The sequence below is a fragment of the Agrilus planipennis genome, unplaced genomic scaffold, assembly GCF_000699045.2.
Source record: "Agrilus planipennis isolate EAB-ADULT unplaced genomic scaffold, Apla_2.0 scaffold39, whole genome shotgun sequence".
Taxonomy (NCBI): Eukaryota; Metazoa; Arthropoda; class Insecta; order Coleoptera; family Buprestidae; genus Agrilus; species Agrilus planipennis.
In genome coordinates, this window is record NW_020439074.1 from 1,252,860 (window position 1) to 1,269,665 (window position 16,806).

The following is a 16,806-nucleotide window of genomic DNA, read 5'->3' on the forward strand; positions in this document are numbered from 1 at the left end:
AGCTTTGTAAAATTTACTCTATTATTTGCAGAAAATTGTGTCTATAAAAAAAAACTTAATAAATTTGTATTATAAATTACCGATGTTTCACTTAATGTTATTACTAATTCTTTTGTTCTTTTTATTATTACTACAATAATTGCTGCAGATTTACACGACGCGATATCATTATCGGTGCAACATGAAAATAAATTAAAATCCCCTTTTGAGAAACAAAAGGTAAGGTATGAATAAACGGTACCTTTTATTTTTCCATTTGCGGACATAAAATACTGAAAAAAAAACATAAACTTAATTTAAAAAGTCGTATGTATATAATTTTTCGTTAATAAGCACACTGAATCTAAATCTAGAACAAGACCATTTTTTTTACGTCATTTTATTGTTGTATATATTTAATATTTAATTGGCAAACATTAAGCCCTTCGTTATATTTAATTTTGAACAATAATTTTCAATTTGCTTGGTACTTTTGCTCATGTTAAATAACGATGTTATCCAAACTCAATGGCATTTAATTAAAAATTGAACTTGCACGTAGGCAACACATCATACATCAATAAAACATCCAACTTTTTGTTTTACTTTTGTTCCGTAACGCTGTTTTATTGTGTTTGTAACGTTTATATGGGCCGCTTTTGGACTTAAAAATGTGAACTTTGCTTATCTGCTCAAATCGTTCGGTTTTCAGTTCCGTACTTAAATGCATCTATTATATAGATAGATCATCAGTTTAACTATTTATCAACTACAGTTATGTTATGTTAAATACTAGTTTTTGATGTTATTTTATGCACTTACTGACCATTAAAGTTAATGATAATGTTATTATGTATTTTTTTTATTAAAATTACTTGTTAACGTTTGCTATTCTTACGGCTACTCTTTTTTACTTTAAAGTTACACATTACCTCACAGTGTTTAACTTAAATTAATTTTCATTTCGTTTCCCGATGTTACTAAATGTGAATTTAATAAATAATATTTTCCTTTTTGCATACGGCTTGTTTTTTATTGCCCTTTTCCTTTAATTCAGCAATTAATGGCCCAAATATACCCCTGTTTGTTTAATTTTTGCCAAAAAATGCTGTATAATCACCCTTGTATAGCATGAGGATCATTAATTATTTCAGCCGAAGTAATAAAAATAATTCAAAGCTTATATAACAAATTAATACAGCAAAGTTTCAGAAATTAAGTATTTTCCGCTAAAACTTTCCGATTATTCCTTATATTTCAGCTAAAGACTTATACGATATCCTCCGTATTAATGTACCTAGGGCGACATCTCACGGCCAATAGTCAAATTTACAGGTGTCAAGTGTATTACAGATGTCTACCAAGCAGCTACTAAAGTCTAAACAATAATAATAACACTAAATTTTGCGCGGTAACTTGTCTGATTTCCCAAGCATCTTATGCTCTCCTAATACAAATTTTCGATTTTCGAAGTTTACCTACAAATTTGATTTCGTAGCGTGTCAGGCGCCTTCATCAAAATAAAGTTAAATTTTCAGGTCGTTTTCAGCAATAAAAATGTGGCTTAATTTACCATAAAACAATCTGAATATGCACTCGTTTGCTTTATTTTTTTCAAATTATGCTGTTGTGCCTTGTTTTTTGAGTTTATTGCAATCATAAACGACCCTTGTCTTTGGATCGCTTTCGGCCATAAAACTGTGATTAATACTGGCCTTTTTCCTTTAATTTAATAAAACACAATCTAATTATGCTTTTGTTTACTTTATTTTTGTTAAATAATGCTAATTTATCGTATTTCTTTACTTGCAAAAGGAAAGTAATGCGAAAAGCAATGTAAAAAATAAAGCTAAATAGATCGCGTTTAGATCATTTACTGAATAATCATCGTTGTCAGATACCATTTATTGATAAATTAATCAAAAAAAATCTGCAAAAATTCGATTTTCATTCTTATATATGGGTCGGTTTTGACCGAAAAAACGTAAAAAACACAATAAATAATCATTTTTTTGCAAAAATAAAGCAAGCGGGAGATCGGTATATCATTTAGTGGTTAATCTATATCATCAGTTATCATGTATCGATGAATTAAACAAAACTAATTGGCAGAAGTTCGATTTCGGTTCCCAAAAACGATCGACAGGTAGCTATACATGGGTTATTTTCGGGAACTAAAATCGAATACATGGTTAAATTTTTCTCTTAATACATCAATAAATGATAAGTGATAACGTTAATTAATTAATAAATGATAAGAAGTAGCTGGGGCTAGCTTTATTTTTGCCATAAAATGATTATTTATGGTGTTATTACGTTTTCTTTGTTCAAGGTCGACCGACGTATAAGAATAAAAATCGAACGAATCCAGTTGAAAATTTTTGCTTAATTGTTCGAATCAAAAAATTTTCAACTGGATTCGTTCGATTTTTATTCTTATAAGTAGGTCGACTTTGAACGAGAAAAACGTTTTTTACGTTTTTTCCGTTAAAAAAACATGTATATGAACGAAAATCGAACTCTTGTTCAAAATTTTTACTTAATTTATCAATAAATCACGTCTAATATCAAAGATTATTCCTTAAATTAAAATAAAATTACGCTCTCGTTAGCTTTATTTTTGCCAAATTATCAGATTTTATTGCATTTTTTTCGTTTTCTTCGGTCAAGGTCAACCCATGTATAGGAAGGAAAATCGAACTTTTGCTGAATTTTATTGATTAATTTATTTGCAAATCTGTAATACAGTTAAAAATCTGTAAATTAGATATAACAATATTTGACTATCGGTCGTGAGATGGCGCTTCAACTGCGTGAAATACGAGGGATATCCAACAAGTATTTAACTGTAATATCAGGGGTAATCGGAAAGTTTTAACAGAAAATACTTGAATTATTTATTATTTTGTTTCTAAGTGAAATTTTCGAAGGGGTAGGTGGAATTGGGAAAGAAAAAACAGAATAAGTATTGTACAGAAGCTGTATAATTTATTTACATACTTTTTTATGACTGATTACACAAAATTCTTGCACAAGGACACACATCTTTCTCTGAGAACTATACGTATGAGAGCACATATATTATTTTCATGAATAAATAAAAATAAAAGAAAAAACAATATTTTTTACAAAATTGCGGCTACTTGCCTATACATATTTATATATATCATACATCCGAAGAAAATGCGATTAAGGGTAGTCGTTTATATAAAATATAAAACAAATAAGAGAAAAATTACAAACAACTCGCTGTTTTCACAAAAGGGACAGATTTCGTATGAATTATATATTATGTAACAATCATCTACCAATACAATAATATATTATCTATTAGCGTACTCTTCCCTTGAGGTCTATTTATTACAGTATAACAAATATGAAAAATTGGGGCACTTTTTGTGAATATATAATAATAGGTGTAGAGTGATTCACTTTACAGATTTAACACGTTTTCATTAGCGTTACAAAAAAGGGAAAAACTACGAAAATTATTTGATTTCGTCAGACGTTTAAATTAATTTTCAGTGGGGATTAAGAATACAATTTTTATCAATATTTTAAACTTTATGTTGCATCAATTAATTGACTAAAACTTTTTCATACCGTGTGTTATAATTATTAAATCAATGATATTCTTGTATTTTACAATTTGTAGAATATGAGCACTACGTAGTAAAACACTTGGTTGTAAATATAAACTACTGAAACTTTATAAAAAATAAAAATCATTCTAACGTAACAATAAAATAAAAGAAAACTTTTAGTCAAATGTACACAATTCAATTCAAATTGAGTTAATAGTACAAAAACACTTTGGGAAGAATTTCACAAACTTTATTCAATTCTTTTGACGAAAACAATGTAATATTTAGTACAACTCTGTATATTTTGAAATTGGTAAAAATCCGAAATGCTATCGTTAAGAAGATTCAATAAAATTTGTGAAATTATTTGTATTCCTAATACTTTTTGTTGCAATTTANCCGAAACGTATTTTCCTCATTAATTTGAGCTAATTTGTAGTGAATAAAAATTAATGTGTTTCAAATTATGTACATTTAGTAATAAATTTAAATAAAAAAAAACAGCGTATCATAAAACACTATTTCAATTATTGTTAAGAGACAGGCAATTTTCAGTATCAGTTCAATTCGTTTGTGTTTTTTAAACGTTCGTTTTTAATTTTAGAAATTTGTGACAAGGAATTTAATTTCTGTCACTAATTTTAAGTGAAAATTTTTCAACTTCTTTAGCTATTTTCTTATTTATTTATTTTCGAAAGTAAAACATGCGTGTAGTTATTAGGTATTCTTTATCGTTTAATATAAAGGAGTTGTAAATCCAAATTCAATGTTGCATTTACATATGCGTGAAATGTATTATTTGTATTAACTTATTCACATATTAATGTTAGAAAACCTAAAAAGGAGATTTCAAAACAGATCTACGAAATTTATTTTGGCAAAAACTCAAAATACTTTGCCAGTTCCTGAACTCTACAGTTGTGCCTCACTTTAATGCGATCGAATTCCACGTCCTACGAAAATAATTTTGACTGATGCGGACGTTGTATGCTCGAACTAATATAGAAATTGACACAGTTGTGTTTGACATTTAGGGTACGTTATAAAAAAAAAAATAAAAACAAAACAATAGTCATGCCTATTTGAAAAGTAAAATCATGAAAACTGACGAAAGAAAAATACATGAAGTTTTTATATGTACTTATATTTTTATCATTTGTAATGTTAGAGGGTGCTATTTTAGGACAGTATATTTTTTTCAAGAAAAATGAGTTATTTGGAAACACCATGTATGGTTACTTAGAAAAATCGTTTTATATTCTGTAAAAAAATCATTTTGGTTCAAAAATATTCTCTTCTCGAGTTTTATACACAACTATATTTGATTAAAATTTCCCAAAACTTATCATATTTATTTTTGTATACATGATATCTCTAAAATAAACGCTTTACGATGGATGACGTAAGCGGTGTATCAATCCGGATTTTCACGATGAATAAACTGTTGCAGGAAATTATTTTCTTGACAAATACCAAGTTATACTATGGTTCTGGTGAGTTTTCAGTAATTGATTTAAAGTTCTGAATAAAAATGGAAAAAATAATTTGTGAATATCGAAAATGTTTTCGACGGTTATTGAAGTTTAGAAACTACATTGAACAATTTGTAAATTAATAAACTGGTAGCAGGAATCGTAACTTAAAACATCCCTGTATTTTTACTAAAGCAGGCATTTCCATATTGAACTTTTCCAATCAAAAAGAATTTCCACGAAAATTAATGTATTAAGGCGTTAGGTTTGATCACGCATCTGTTTTTACTCTTTTTTAGTAAACGTAAATTGTTGAAACATATAATTTGATGTAGGTCCATGTACCTACCAGGTAGATTGTTTTTGTGTTGATTGTAATGCATTTCTTTAGCTCAATTTATAAAGTTTGGTTTTCTTTTGTTGTAGCCGTCGTGGTATCCCTTTACGAAGATCCCATTCAGCCCCAACAGGCTGCTTCAGTTGTAGAAAAATTAGGGGATTACCTAATTACCTGCGGTTACTAGAGGTGAGTAGATTCTTGTTGTATGCATTTTTATTTTGTTTTAGGTTTATTTGATTTTTGACTATTATACTTACTATTATTGTTTTTTTAATAAAGAAAAAAGTAGTCTGAAAAAAATAGTTAATATTGTTTTTTAAATTTTTGGATTTGGTAATAAATTATGGACATATTATTTGACTTAGTTTACAATATAACTGTCGCATTTATTTTCTTATTTCAACTTACTAACTAGAGTAGTTGCTGTCAGAACGCCTATTTTTATATTTACTATTATTCGGTTATCTTTTTTCACTTTGTCTTTGCTACTCATGAAGTATTTCATAATTTAACAAAGGGCGTTTTTAAAACGTAACAAATGTCTACAGTCCAAAGTATAGAAACAAGCAAGAAGATACGTCAATTTTCACAAATAATTTATTGCGATTAGACTGGTTTTTAATAGGGGTGTTTTTGAATGATTATGCTCTCAGTGGTTTAAACGCTTGAAAATTGTTAAAAAAATAATGCGGACTATAATAGAACTCAAATTTTGATCAGTTTTGAAGCGTTTGAGTCCCCGGAAGCATAAAAATTCGAAAACACCCCTGGTAAATATAATATGTAAATATGTGTACCTTTTTGTGAAAACTTGAAATGAAACAGGACTTTCTTGATTACAGATAGCGTGAATAGCTGCGTTACACATCAGCCCTGCAGCGTTTACAAGCAACCGAAATTTGATTTTTTAATTAACAGCGAAAAGAAGCAATGTGTATAACGAGTGTATCAGTATATAAAAGTTGTTCAATGTGAAGACAGCAGCACGTTGAATTTCTTTCATAAACTTTTATTATATGCATTATTATGTCGTTTTGGTAATTGCAGTGGTTTATTTTATAAGCATCGACCTCCGTTTCAATGGTTTTAAAGTGTAATTAATCTTTAAAAAAAATTATTCGTACAGTACTGCAATTTTACGCATTAAAAAATCAATATATTGTATTTAATTAATCAATGATTATATTGTGCTTATAAAATAGCCTACGTTCCTCATCGTAATTATTTAGACTGTGGTCTCATATTTACATTGTTTTTAGGACTCTTTCTAGGTTACGTTTTTCTTTTCTGTCTTTTGTGATGCCATGCCCTTTCAGGCAAGTTTTTTTTTTAATGTAAAAAGCAACCGGCCGAAGGGACATGTCGTACTACTACATACAGCAAGTTAAAATAATAAAATTCAGCATTTCATGTAAGCTTTTCCTATACAACATTGCTATAATAATAATCTAAATATTTGATACTGAAAAACTTAAAGTTAGGATTTTTTAAATAAAAATCTCTAGTCCCGCTATTTTTTTTATTTTCCTCCTCCTACTAAAACTTCTGGCAAAATTTTTCATTGCGAAAACGAAATGAGGATTTCTCTTTAATAAAATCGTGGGTAGTTGTAAGTATCGTTATTGGTAAGGTTTTTGATAACTTTTTTAAGATTTGCAACTACCAATTAGTTTATTATCGTAATTGATTTTTGCTTTAATTAGTAACAAGTGAAGAAAAATGCTGATTAAAACTAAATTGCATTTGTTGCTCTCTCTCAAAACAATAAAATTGGAAAAAGAGTAAATATATATTTTTTATTGGTGTTGTGATATTTTAATTTTTATTTACATTGCAAAATGAACGTTTCGTTCTTCCATATTTTTGACATGGACGAATTGTGTTATTAATAAATTTAAAAAAGAATGAAATTGCTGTGTGATCTTTGTTGTCTTGTTTCTTCAAAATAAATTAGTTTTGCAGAAGCAATACACCAATTCAAAATTGTTGCGAGCCACTTTGTCATTACGCGCCTCCCCCCACGAATTTTTTATTTTTGTGGAGGGAAACATTTTACATATTAACTTTTAAGTAGCTTTGTAAAATTTACTCTATTATTTGCAGAAAATTGTGTCTATAAAAAAAAACTTAATAAATTTGTATTATAAATTACCGATGTTTCACTTAATGTTATTACTAATTCTTTTGTTCTTTTTATTATTACTACAATAATTGCTGCAGATTTACACGACGCGATATCATTATCGGTGCAACATGAAAATAAATTAAAATCCCCTTTTGAGAAACAAAAGGTAAGGTATGAATAAACGGTACCTTTTATTTTTCCATTTGCGGACATAAAATACTGAAAAAAAAACATAAACTTAATTTAAAAAGTCGTATGTATATAATTTTTCGTTAATAAGCACACTGAATCTAAATCTAGAACAAGACCATTTTTTTTACGTCATTTTATTGTTGTATATATTTAATATTTAATTGGCAAACATTAAGCCCTTCGTTATATTTAATTTTGAACAATAATTTTCAATTTGCTTGGTACTTTTGCTCATGTTAAATAACGATGTTATCCAAACTCAATGGCATTTAATTAAAAATTGAACTTGCACGTAGGCAACACATCATACATCAATAAAACATCCAACTTTTTGTTTTACTTTTGTTCCGTAACGCTGTTTTATTGTGTTTGTAACGTTTATATGGGCCGCTTTTGGACTTAAAAATGTGAACTTTGCTTATCTGCTCAAATCGTTCGGTTTTCAGTTCCGTACTTAAATGCATCTATTATATAGATAGATCATCAGTTTAACTATTTATCAACTACAGTTATGTTATGTTAAATACTAGTTTTTGATGTTATTTTATGCACTTACTGACCATTAAAGTTAATGATAATGTTATTATGTATTTTTTTTATTAAAATTACTTGTTAACGTTTGCTATTCTTACGGCTACTCTTTTTTACTTTAAAGTTACACATTACCTCACAGTGTTTAACTTAAATTAATTTTCATTTCGTTTCCCGATGTTACTAAATGTGAATTTAATAAATAATATTTTCCTTTTTGCATACGGCTTGTTTTTTATTGCCCTTTTCCTTTAATTCAGCAATTAATGGCCCAAATATACCCCTGTTTGTTTAATTTTTGCCAAAAAATGCTGTATAATCACCCTTGTATAGCATGAGGATCATTAATTATTTCAGCCGAAGTAATAAAAATAATTCAAAGCTTATATAACAAATTAATACAGCAAAGTTTCAGAAATTAAGTATTTTCCGCTAAAACTTTCCGATTATTCCTTATATTTCAGCTAAAGACTTATACGATATCCTCCGTATTAATGTACCTAGGGCGACATCTCACGGCCAATAGTCAAATTTACAGGTGTCAAGTGTATTACAGATGTCTACCAAGCAGCTACTAAAGTCTAAACAATAATAATAACACTAAATTTTGCGCGGTAACTTGTCTGATTTCCCAAGCATCTTATGCTCTCCTAATACAAATTTTCGATTTTCGAAGTTTACCTACAAATTTGATTTCGTAGCGTGTCAGGCGCCTTCATCAAAATAAAGTTAAATTTTCAGGTCGTTTTCAGCAATAAAAATGTGGCTTAATTTACCATAAAACAATCTGAATATGCACTCGTTTGCTTTATTTTTTTCAAATTATGCTGTTGTGCCTTGTTTTTTGAGTTTATTGCAATCATAAACGACCCTTGTCTTTGGATCGCTTTCGGCCATAAAACTGTGATTAATACTGGCCTTTTTCCTTTAATTTAATAAAACACAATCTAATTATGCTTTTGTTTACTTTATTTTTGTTAAATAATGCTAATTTATCGTATTTCTTTACTTGCAAAAGGAAAGTAATGCGAAAAGCAATGTAAAAAATAAAGCTAAATAGATCGCGTTTAGATCATTTACTGAATAATCATCGTTGTCAGATACCATTTATTGATAAATTAATCAAAAAAAATCTGCAAAAATTCGATTTTCATTCTTATATATGGGTCGGTTTTGACCGAAAAAACGTAAAAAACACAATAAATAATCATTTTTTTGCAAAAATAAAGCAAGCGGGAGATCGGTATATCATTTAGTGGTTAATCTATATCATCAGTTATCATGTATCGATGAATTAAACAAAACTAATTGGCAGAAGTTCGATTTCGGTTCCCAAAAACGATCGACAGGTAGCTATACATGGGTTATTTTCGGGAACTAAAATCGAATACATGGTTAAATTTTTCTCTTAATACATCAATAAATGATAAGTGATAACGTTAATTAATTAATAAATGATAAGAAGTAGCTGGGGCTAGCTTTATTTTTGCCATAAAATGATTATTTATGGTGTTATTACGTTTTCTTTGTTCAAGGTCGACCGACGTATAAGAATAAAAATCGAACGAATCCAGTTGAAAATTTTTGCTTAATTGTTCGAATCAAAAAATTTTCAACTGGATTCGTTCGATTTTTATTCTTATAAGTAGGTCGACTTTGAACGAGAAAAACGTTTTTTACGTTTTTTCCGTTAAAAAAACATGTATATGAACGAAAATCGAACTCTTGTTCAAAATTTTTACTTAATTTATCAATAAATCACGTCTAATATCAAAGATTATTCCTTAAATTAAAATAAAATTACGCTCTCGTTAGCTTTATTTTTGCCAAATTATCAGATTTTATTGCATTTTTTTCGTTTTCTTCGGTCAAGGTCAACCCATGTATAGGAAGGAAAATCGAACTTTTGCTGAATTTTATTGATTAATTTATTTGCAAATCTGTAATACAGTTAAAAATCTGTAAATTAGATATAACAATATTTGACTATCGGTCGTGAGATGGCGCTTCAACTGCGTGAAATACGAGGGATATCCAACAAGTATTTAACTGTAATATCAGGGGTAATCGGAAAGTTTTAACAGAAAATACTTGAATTATTTATTATTTTGTTTCTAAGTGAAATTTTCGAAGGGGTAGGTGGAATTGGGAAAGAAAAAACAGAATAAGTATTGTACAGAAGCTGTATAATTTATTTACATACTTTTTTATGACTGATTACACAAAATTCTTGCACAAGGACACACATCTTTCTCTGAGAACTATACGTATGAGAGCACATATATTATTTTCATGAATAAATAAAAATAAAAGAAAAAACAATATTTTTTACAAAATTGCGGCTACTTGCCTATACATATTTATATATATCATACATCCGAAGAAAATGCGATTAAGGGTAGTCGTTTATATAAAATATAAAACAAATAAGAGAAAAATTACAAACAACTCGCTGTTTTCACAAAAGGGACAGATTTCGTATGAATTATATATTATGTAACAATCATCTACCAATACAATAATATATTATCTATTAGCGTACTCTTCCCTTGAGGTCTATTTATTACAGTATAACAAATATGAAAAATTGGGGCACTTTTTGTGAATATATAATAATAGGTGTAGAGTGATTCACTTTACAGATTTAACACGTTTTCATTAGCGTTACAAAAAAGGGAAAAACTACGAAAATTATTTGATTTCGTCAGACGTTTAAATTAATTTTCAGTGGGGATTAAGAATACAATTTTTATCAATATTTTAAACTTTATGTTGCATCAATTAATTGACTAAAACTTTTTCATACCGTGTGTTATAATTATTAAATCAATGATATTCTTGTATTTTACAATTTGTAGAATATGAGCACTACGTAGTAAAACACTTGGTTGTAAATATAAACTACTGAAACTTTATAAAAAATAAAAATCATTCTAACGTAACAATAAAATAAAAGAAAACTTTTAGTCAAATGTACACAATTCAATTCAAATTGAGTTAATAGTACAAAAACACTTTGGGAAGAATTTCACAAACTTTATTCAATTCTTTTGACGAAAACAATGTAATATTTAGTACAACTCTGTATATTTTGAAATTGGTAAAAATCCGAAATGCTATCGTTAAGAAGATTCAATAAAATTTGTGAAATTATTTGTATTCCTAATACTTTTTGTTGCAATTTAATATTCTCCACTATAATTACTTTAATTTTTGGATTTAAATAAGTTGCAAGGTTTTTATATTTATCACTAGATTTCGGAAATCTGTTATAATTGAAAAAAACAAAGATATCATGATTTTCCTCGGATCATCTTTTAGTGTGACTCAACGTACCTGTATGTATATGCAATTTAAAAATTTTCGATAAATGAATCACCCTATTCATTAATATATGCTATGAATACGTGAATATAACAATACTGATGTATCTGTCTACAGTTTAGTTCTTGTAAAATCCGAATTGTAGTCGGCATGATTAAAATCGTTACATTACTTATGTAAAAGTTATAACATTGCATAATTTTAATAAAGTATCAATCAGAAAATTGCAAAAACTCGCTCGTAATCGATACTGTTAAATGTGGTAACACTTTTTTAAAATTACGACTATTATAATAATGTTTCATGCAATTTTTAAATGTATAAATATAAGTATGTATGTATGAATGTATGTAGGTACAAAATACAGGGTGTATAATATGGGAACGACTGTCATATTTTTCGGAATATTCTTTTTTGTTTAGGTATGATCAATAGCTACCATCTATGTGATACAAAATTTGCAAAAATTCTAGAAACAGATTATTATTATTTACATTTTCTAAATAAGATACTTATAGTACGTAAGTACGAAAAATGCATCTATTTGCATTTTTATTATTCTATTAAAAAAAGAGATATTAAGGATTAATTGCAACTGTAAAAGAATGAGAGAGAGAGAGAGAGAGACCAGGTAAGTGAAAATAAGATTATACAGAACAGAATTGAGAGATTATTTAACTATTATTTTGATGCCAAAGAAATCTAAAGAAATTTGTAGACGGATTTAAAATTTGAGTCTTTCAGTGTGTTATAAAAATATTTGGATATTTCTTTGGCAGTGGCGTGTGCGTTTTTTTTTTTTAATAACTTACTGTAATAAACAGTACTTGCAGTTAAATTCGTGATTATTCCTACTACAGAAGTTTTATTGTTATGATAAAATTCGGAATTGTTGCAAAAGTGTCGTCACGATTTTTGGTTTTATCTTTCTATCAGGAACATATTTTAATATCTACAAACATTTTTAAGCAACGAAAATGGTGAAGGATCCTTGTCCTTCTAATGCCAATTTTTTTAGTTCTGATATCCGTAATTTTCAAAATTTAATTAATCAAAAAATTGATACTATCATTAATTAATACATTTTCACTTATTTCCGATGAATTTCTGTATTTTAATATATAATTAGATACAAAATGTTTTTTCGAAAACAATTTTACATTCAAAGGTTTGTTGCTGAAATCTGACGATTTTTTGGAAATTCAAAACTCTGTAAAAGTCATATTTGGATCTTTATCTTGATTATTATCTTTTTTTTTCCTTTTCCAAAGAACCCTGATCTCTCGTATTTTATAGTTATCTCTTACGTGTATTTAAATAGGTATCATCAGTGTTACAACCACATTGGGAATCAATCATACTCGAACATGCAATCTGAATAAATAACATTACCGTTTGCTACAAAAGCGAGTGTCTAGAAGTCCGATTTACCTTTTGTTTCACGGGGAAACCCTGAATTGAATTAGTGCCATCTTCATCTTTTCATGTTTGCTAGCGATTTTCTTCGAGGGAGTAGTGTCGGGACTTCTTCCAGAAACTTCGGAAAAATCCTTTCTTCTTTTGGCCCTCTTCCACTGAAATAAATAAAATCTATAAACTCAATAAAACGATGTACTTACACTTAATATTAATGAGAAAATTTATTTAATTTTTATCTACCACCAATTACCTCAAATTAATGAGGAAATATAGTTGCTCCTGTCACATTTTCGCTGGGAGGACAACCTTTGACTTTACGTACCAATGCACTAAGTTTCGAAAAGTGTCAGAAGCAACACCGAAACGTATTTTCCTCATTAATTTGAGCTAATTTGTAGTGAATAAAAATTAATGTGTTTCAAATTATGTACATTTAGTAATAAATTTAAATAAAAACTAAACTTTAATCCTACTAATATCGTCTTAAAAAAACAAGAAAAGTTTAATCAATTTAAAAGTTTAATGTCTACATGAAATATTTATTTTGAATTTTGCTATTACCTGCCAGAACTCAATTACCTTATTGTTTGTTTTTGCTTCAGTTCAATTAGTTTCTTTAAAAATTTTAACAGCTAGATTAAGTGACACCCTGTATACCAGAAAACTATTAAAAAGGAAGTTAGCTGCGAAATAAGTAAAGTACAAGTTTAATTAATCATGACGCTATCATAATCAGTACGCTGACTATGGTAGGAAACAAAAGGTATTAACATGATCAGAATACAAATAAATACGGGTAGCACATCCGGTAACAGAATACAGCACCTTCATTTTACACTGTAGCTGACTGTGATGTCTTTGAATTACTTTTCAATACAGGTTACATTCAGTAATTAACATTTTACAAGTATTTGTAACAGGATGTCACAAATAGGTACTGTAGAAACTGTTGTTTGTAGGAAAACAATTCATTCATAATAATGTATAGATTAATAGATTCTAACACAACAAAATGTTGATATTAGCAAAACTTTTAATGGCAAAAATGTATTTTGCATTTTACAAATTGAAAATAGGGTTGGAAAAGTATTTTAAATAAAATACAAAATGCTTTTCTTAAAAGAGTATTTAAATGCAAGATAAAAATAGGTATTTTTTATTTTGTATTTGGATTTTAAATGCAAGTATTTCAAATAAATCACATCTTTGTTAATAACGATTGCTTCGTCATACTGTTGTAAGTAATAAAATTCCACTAGTATCTCAAGAGTTACTTCATTACCCTTCTTTAGTATTTCGTACAATTATATCAGGATTATTCCATCTGAATAAATTACAATAAAAAATATTGTTGTGTATTTGGTACGATTGATACAGAGTTTCAAGCTTACAAGACTTCGTAGTGCTCATTGATTTGGCCTTCACTTTTCATCGACCTGCTTTCGAAGTACATAATTATGCACATTATTGTGTGCACAATGAATAAAAGGATTTATAAAAGTGCGAATTAAGAGAGCTAAAATGTTTCACTCCACATCACAAGAAATAGGATTTTATCAGTATCAAATCCAAAATGTAGCAGAAGCTTTTTCTTATGTAAAAAGTAAGTAATTCGTGAAATAACAACACTTGGTTTTGTTTCACTATTTTTTTATTTATATGTTTCGGCTGTTATGCCATTATCAAAGAGTTTAAATATTAAATTAAAAAATGAAAAACAAACCAAGTGTTGTTATTTCATGAATTATTTTGAAAAATGTTTCACCAAGAGCTAAGCCAGGTTACAATTAATATCATTAAAAAGTCAATGTTTCACCCTAAATAATCGGGCTTTATCAAGCCTAGACTGTTAAAAACTAGTCATGATTTAAATTAATTTAGGCTTTATTCATAAAAAAATAAAAGGAAAACTATAAAATTTCTAGATAACGCGCAATTTTCAATTTTTAGAAATTAAATGCATAACTAAAATACGATTGTGACGCCCCTTGAATCGGGGGTTAGAAGTGTACCACCGTATTAGATACGTATCTAGTCGAACCACTGTAAAGAACGCAATTTTGCGTATCCAAATCTGAAAATTGGTTAATAAGGAGCCAAAAATACGAATCATTTCTTTGGATAACAAATACATGTCACCTCAAGACACATTGCCGCGTTTATGGATCATACGAATTAAAATTTCCTTGAACCACTGCAAAGAGCGAAATTTTGTGTGTTCAAATTGGAAAATTGGTTAAGGGGTCGAAATTCTGAATCATTACCTTCGATTACACAAAAATCAGTTTTCGTCAAGATACGTGTCACCTTGCCGAGCTTTGATAATGTATCATGATTATCAATAATTTCACTAATTAATTTAAAGAAACAGTGGTAAAAAATTTGCCACTTTCTTCTTTCAGATTACACCCGGTGTGATGTATTTTTTTTTTAAATAAATAGGCACTTACGCCTGCAAATTATAATCAAATTGTGTTTGCTTGAAAGGGCTTTTTCATATTTAAATATACTTCCGATCGGTTCAGGATTTAAAATTACAGAGACGAAAATAAACGATTTTCTTGTAAAAATGCAAAAGCTGCTGACGAACGGCGACTAAATCAACTAAAAATAAAGTATTCCAAAATAGAATTAAAATCCGATTTTGGATATTTCTGGGTGAAAAACAATCTTTGAAGTATCGATATTTTTAGATTTGTTTGTAAATAATATTTAAGATGCAATTACTTTGGAATTATTATTATTATTTTATTAGAAATGCTCAATATTTTACTGCAAAACTTCGTTGTAATTGTGAAAAGTAAATATTTACGAGATGTGAATTTTTCAGGAAAAGGGTTGTTTTAATTAATCGTAAGCTTTCCTTCTCGTTGGGGGAAGGGGCTATCTGTGTCACTTTAACATTATTTACCTTACGAAGTCATGTTGACACTGATTATTTATAAGTGCTTTTACTTTCAATTTCCTTAATGTAGGAAAACCCCGGACACTTAAACTTTCATGATTCTGCTTATTCTTGAATGCAGGAAAACCCTTGAACTAATCAATTTATTTCTTAAACATAAGCGGTACAAACAAATAAATTGATTGTTAAATGGAATAAAAATCGCAGCCGTGATTATTGCGAGTTCTTCCTGCGGTTTAACATACGTTTCCTGCAGACTAAGTTATTGATCGACCTCGAGAGCGGTGAAAAACCACGCGGACGCAAGCCAATGTCCTTTTGAGTTGATGCCGATACAGTGAGATGAAGGATCGCTTTTTTTTTAATGACATTTTACGATAATAATACCGATTGTCATTTATGTATGTATAAACATTTACCTTTGGCTACAGCAAATTTTTTATATACGGGTTACACATATGCAACTTTGTATCAAGAACAGGGACGTAGTCAGTTGTTTTTGTATGTGCCGAGAGAGAGATTTTAAGATTTATATAACCCAAGGCGTCTTCAGTTCCTCGAAACTGACAATAATAATAATATCAATGTATATGCACCAGAAAAAGTAAAGATTGTCTTTTTACATACTAAGCTAAGCCGGAGGGTAAGGTGGAAGCATTATTCAGTCTCTTGTTGCTAAAAACCATGGGAATCGATAGGTGTAGGTTGGGTTGAGACAGGTGAGATGGACGAAATGAAGATGCAAAAAAAGCGAAATATTAACTTATAATGTATTAGTTAAGGAAAAATATGTTATTGTTAATTAATTCCCTAATAATCGCCTGTGGTACGTTGAGATGTACGTGGTAATTTTGAGAGGTACTATGAATAACTTTTAGTTTTAACTACAGTTATTGTATCTTTTTCTTAATAAAATTATAATATATTGTAAATAA

At 28.5% G+C, this 16,806-nt stretch overlaps 2 protein-coding genes across 8 annotated transcripts in view; one reads left to right on the plus strand and one right to left on the minus strand.

Moving 5' to 3' along the window:
* LOC108745058 (profilin) overlaps window positions 1-6,884 on the plus strand; it is a 29,654-nt gene extending 22,770 nt beyond the window's left edge. Inside the window, exons 3-4 of the mRNA XM_018481107.2 lie at window positions 5,462-5,561; window positions 6,218-6,884. Of these exons, the coding sequence (XP_018336609.1) occupies window positions 5,462-5,559 (98 nt within the window). The 3' untranslated portion in view covers window positions 5,560-5,561; window positions 6,218-6,884. The remainder of the gene's footprint in view (window positions 1-5,461; window positions 5,562-6,217) is intronic.
* A 5,913-nt stretch (window positions 6,885-12,797) lies between these two features.
* LOC108745060 overlaps window positions 12,798-16,806 on the minus strand; it is a 232,298-nt gene continuing 228,289 nt past the window's right edge. For all 7 annotated transcript variants that reach the window (XM_025977230.1, XM_025977228.1, XM_025977232.1 and 4 more), the window contains one exon: window positions 12,798-13,121. In XM_025977230.1, the coding sequence (XP_025833015.1) occupies window positions 13,039-13,121 (83 nt within the window). In that variant the 3' untranslated portion in view covers window positions 12,798-13,038. The remainder of the gene's footprint in view (window positions 13,122-16,806) is intronic.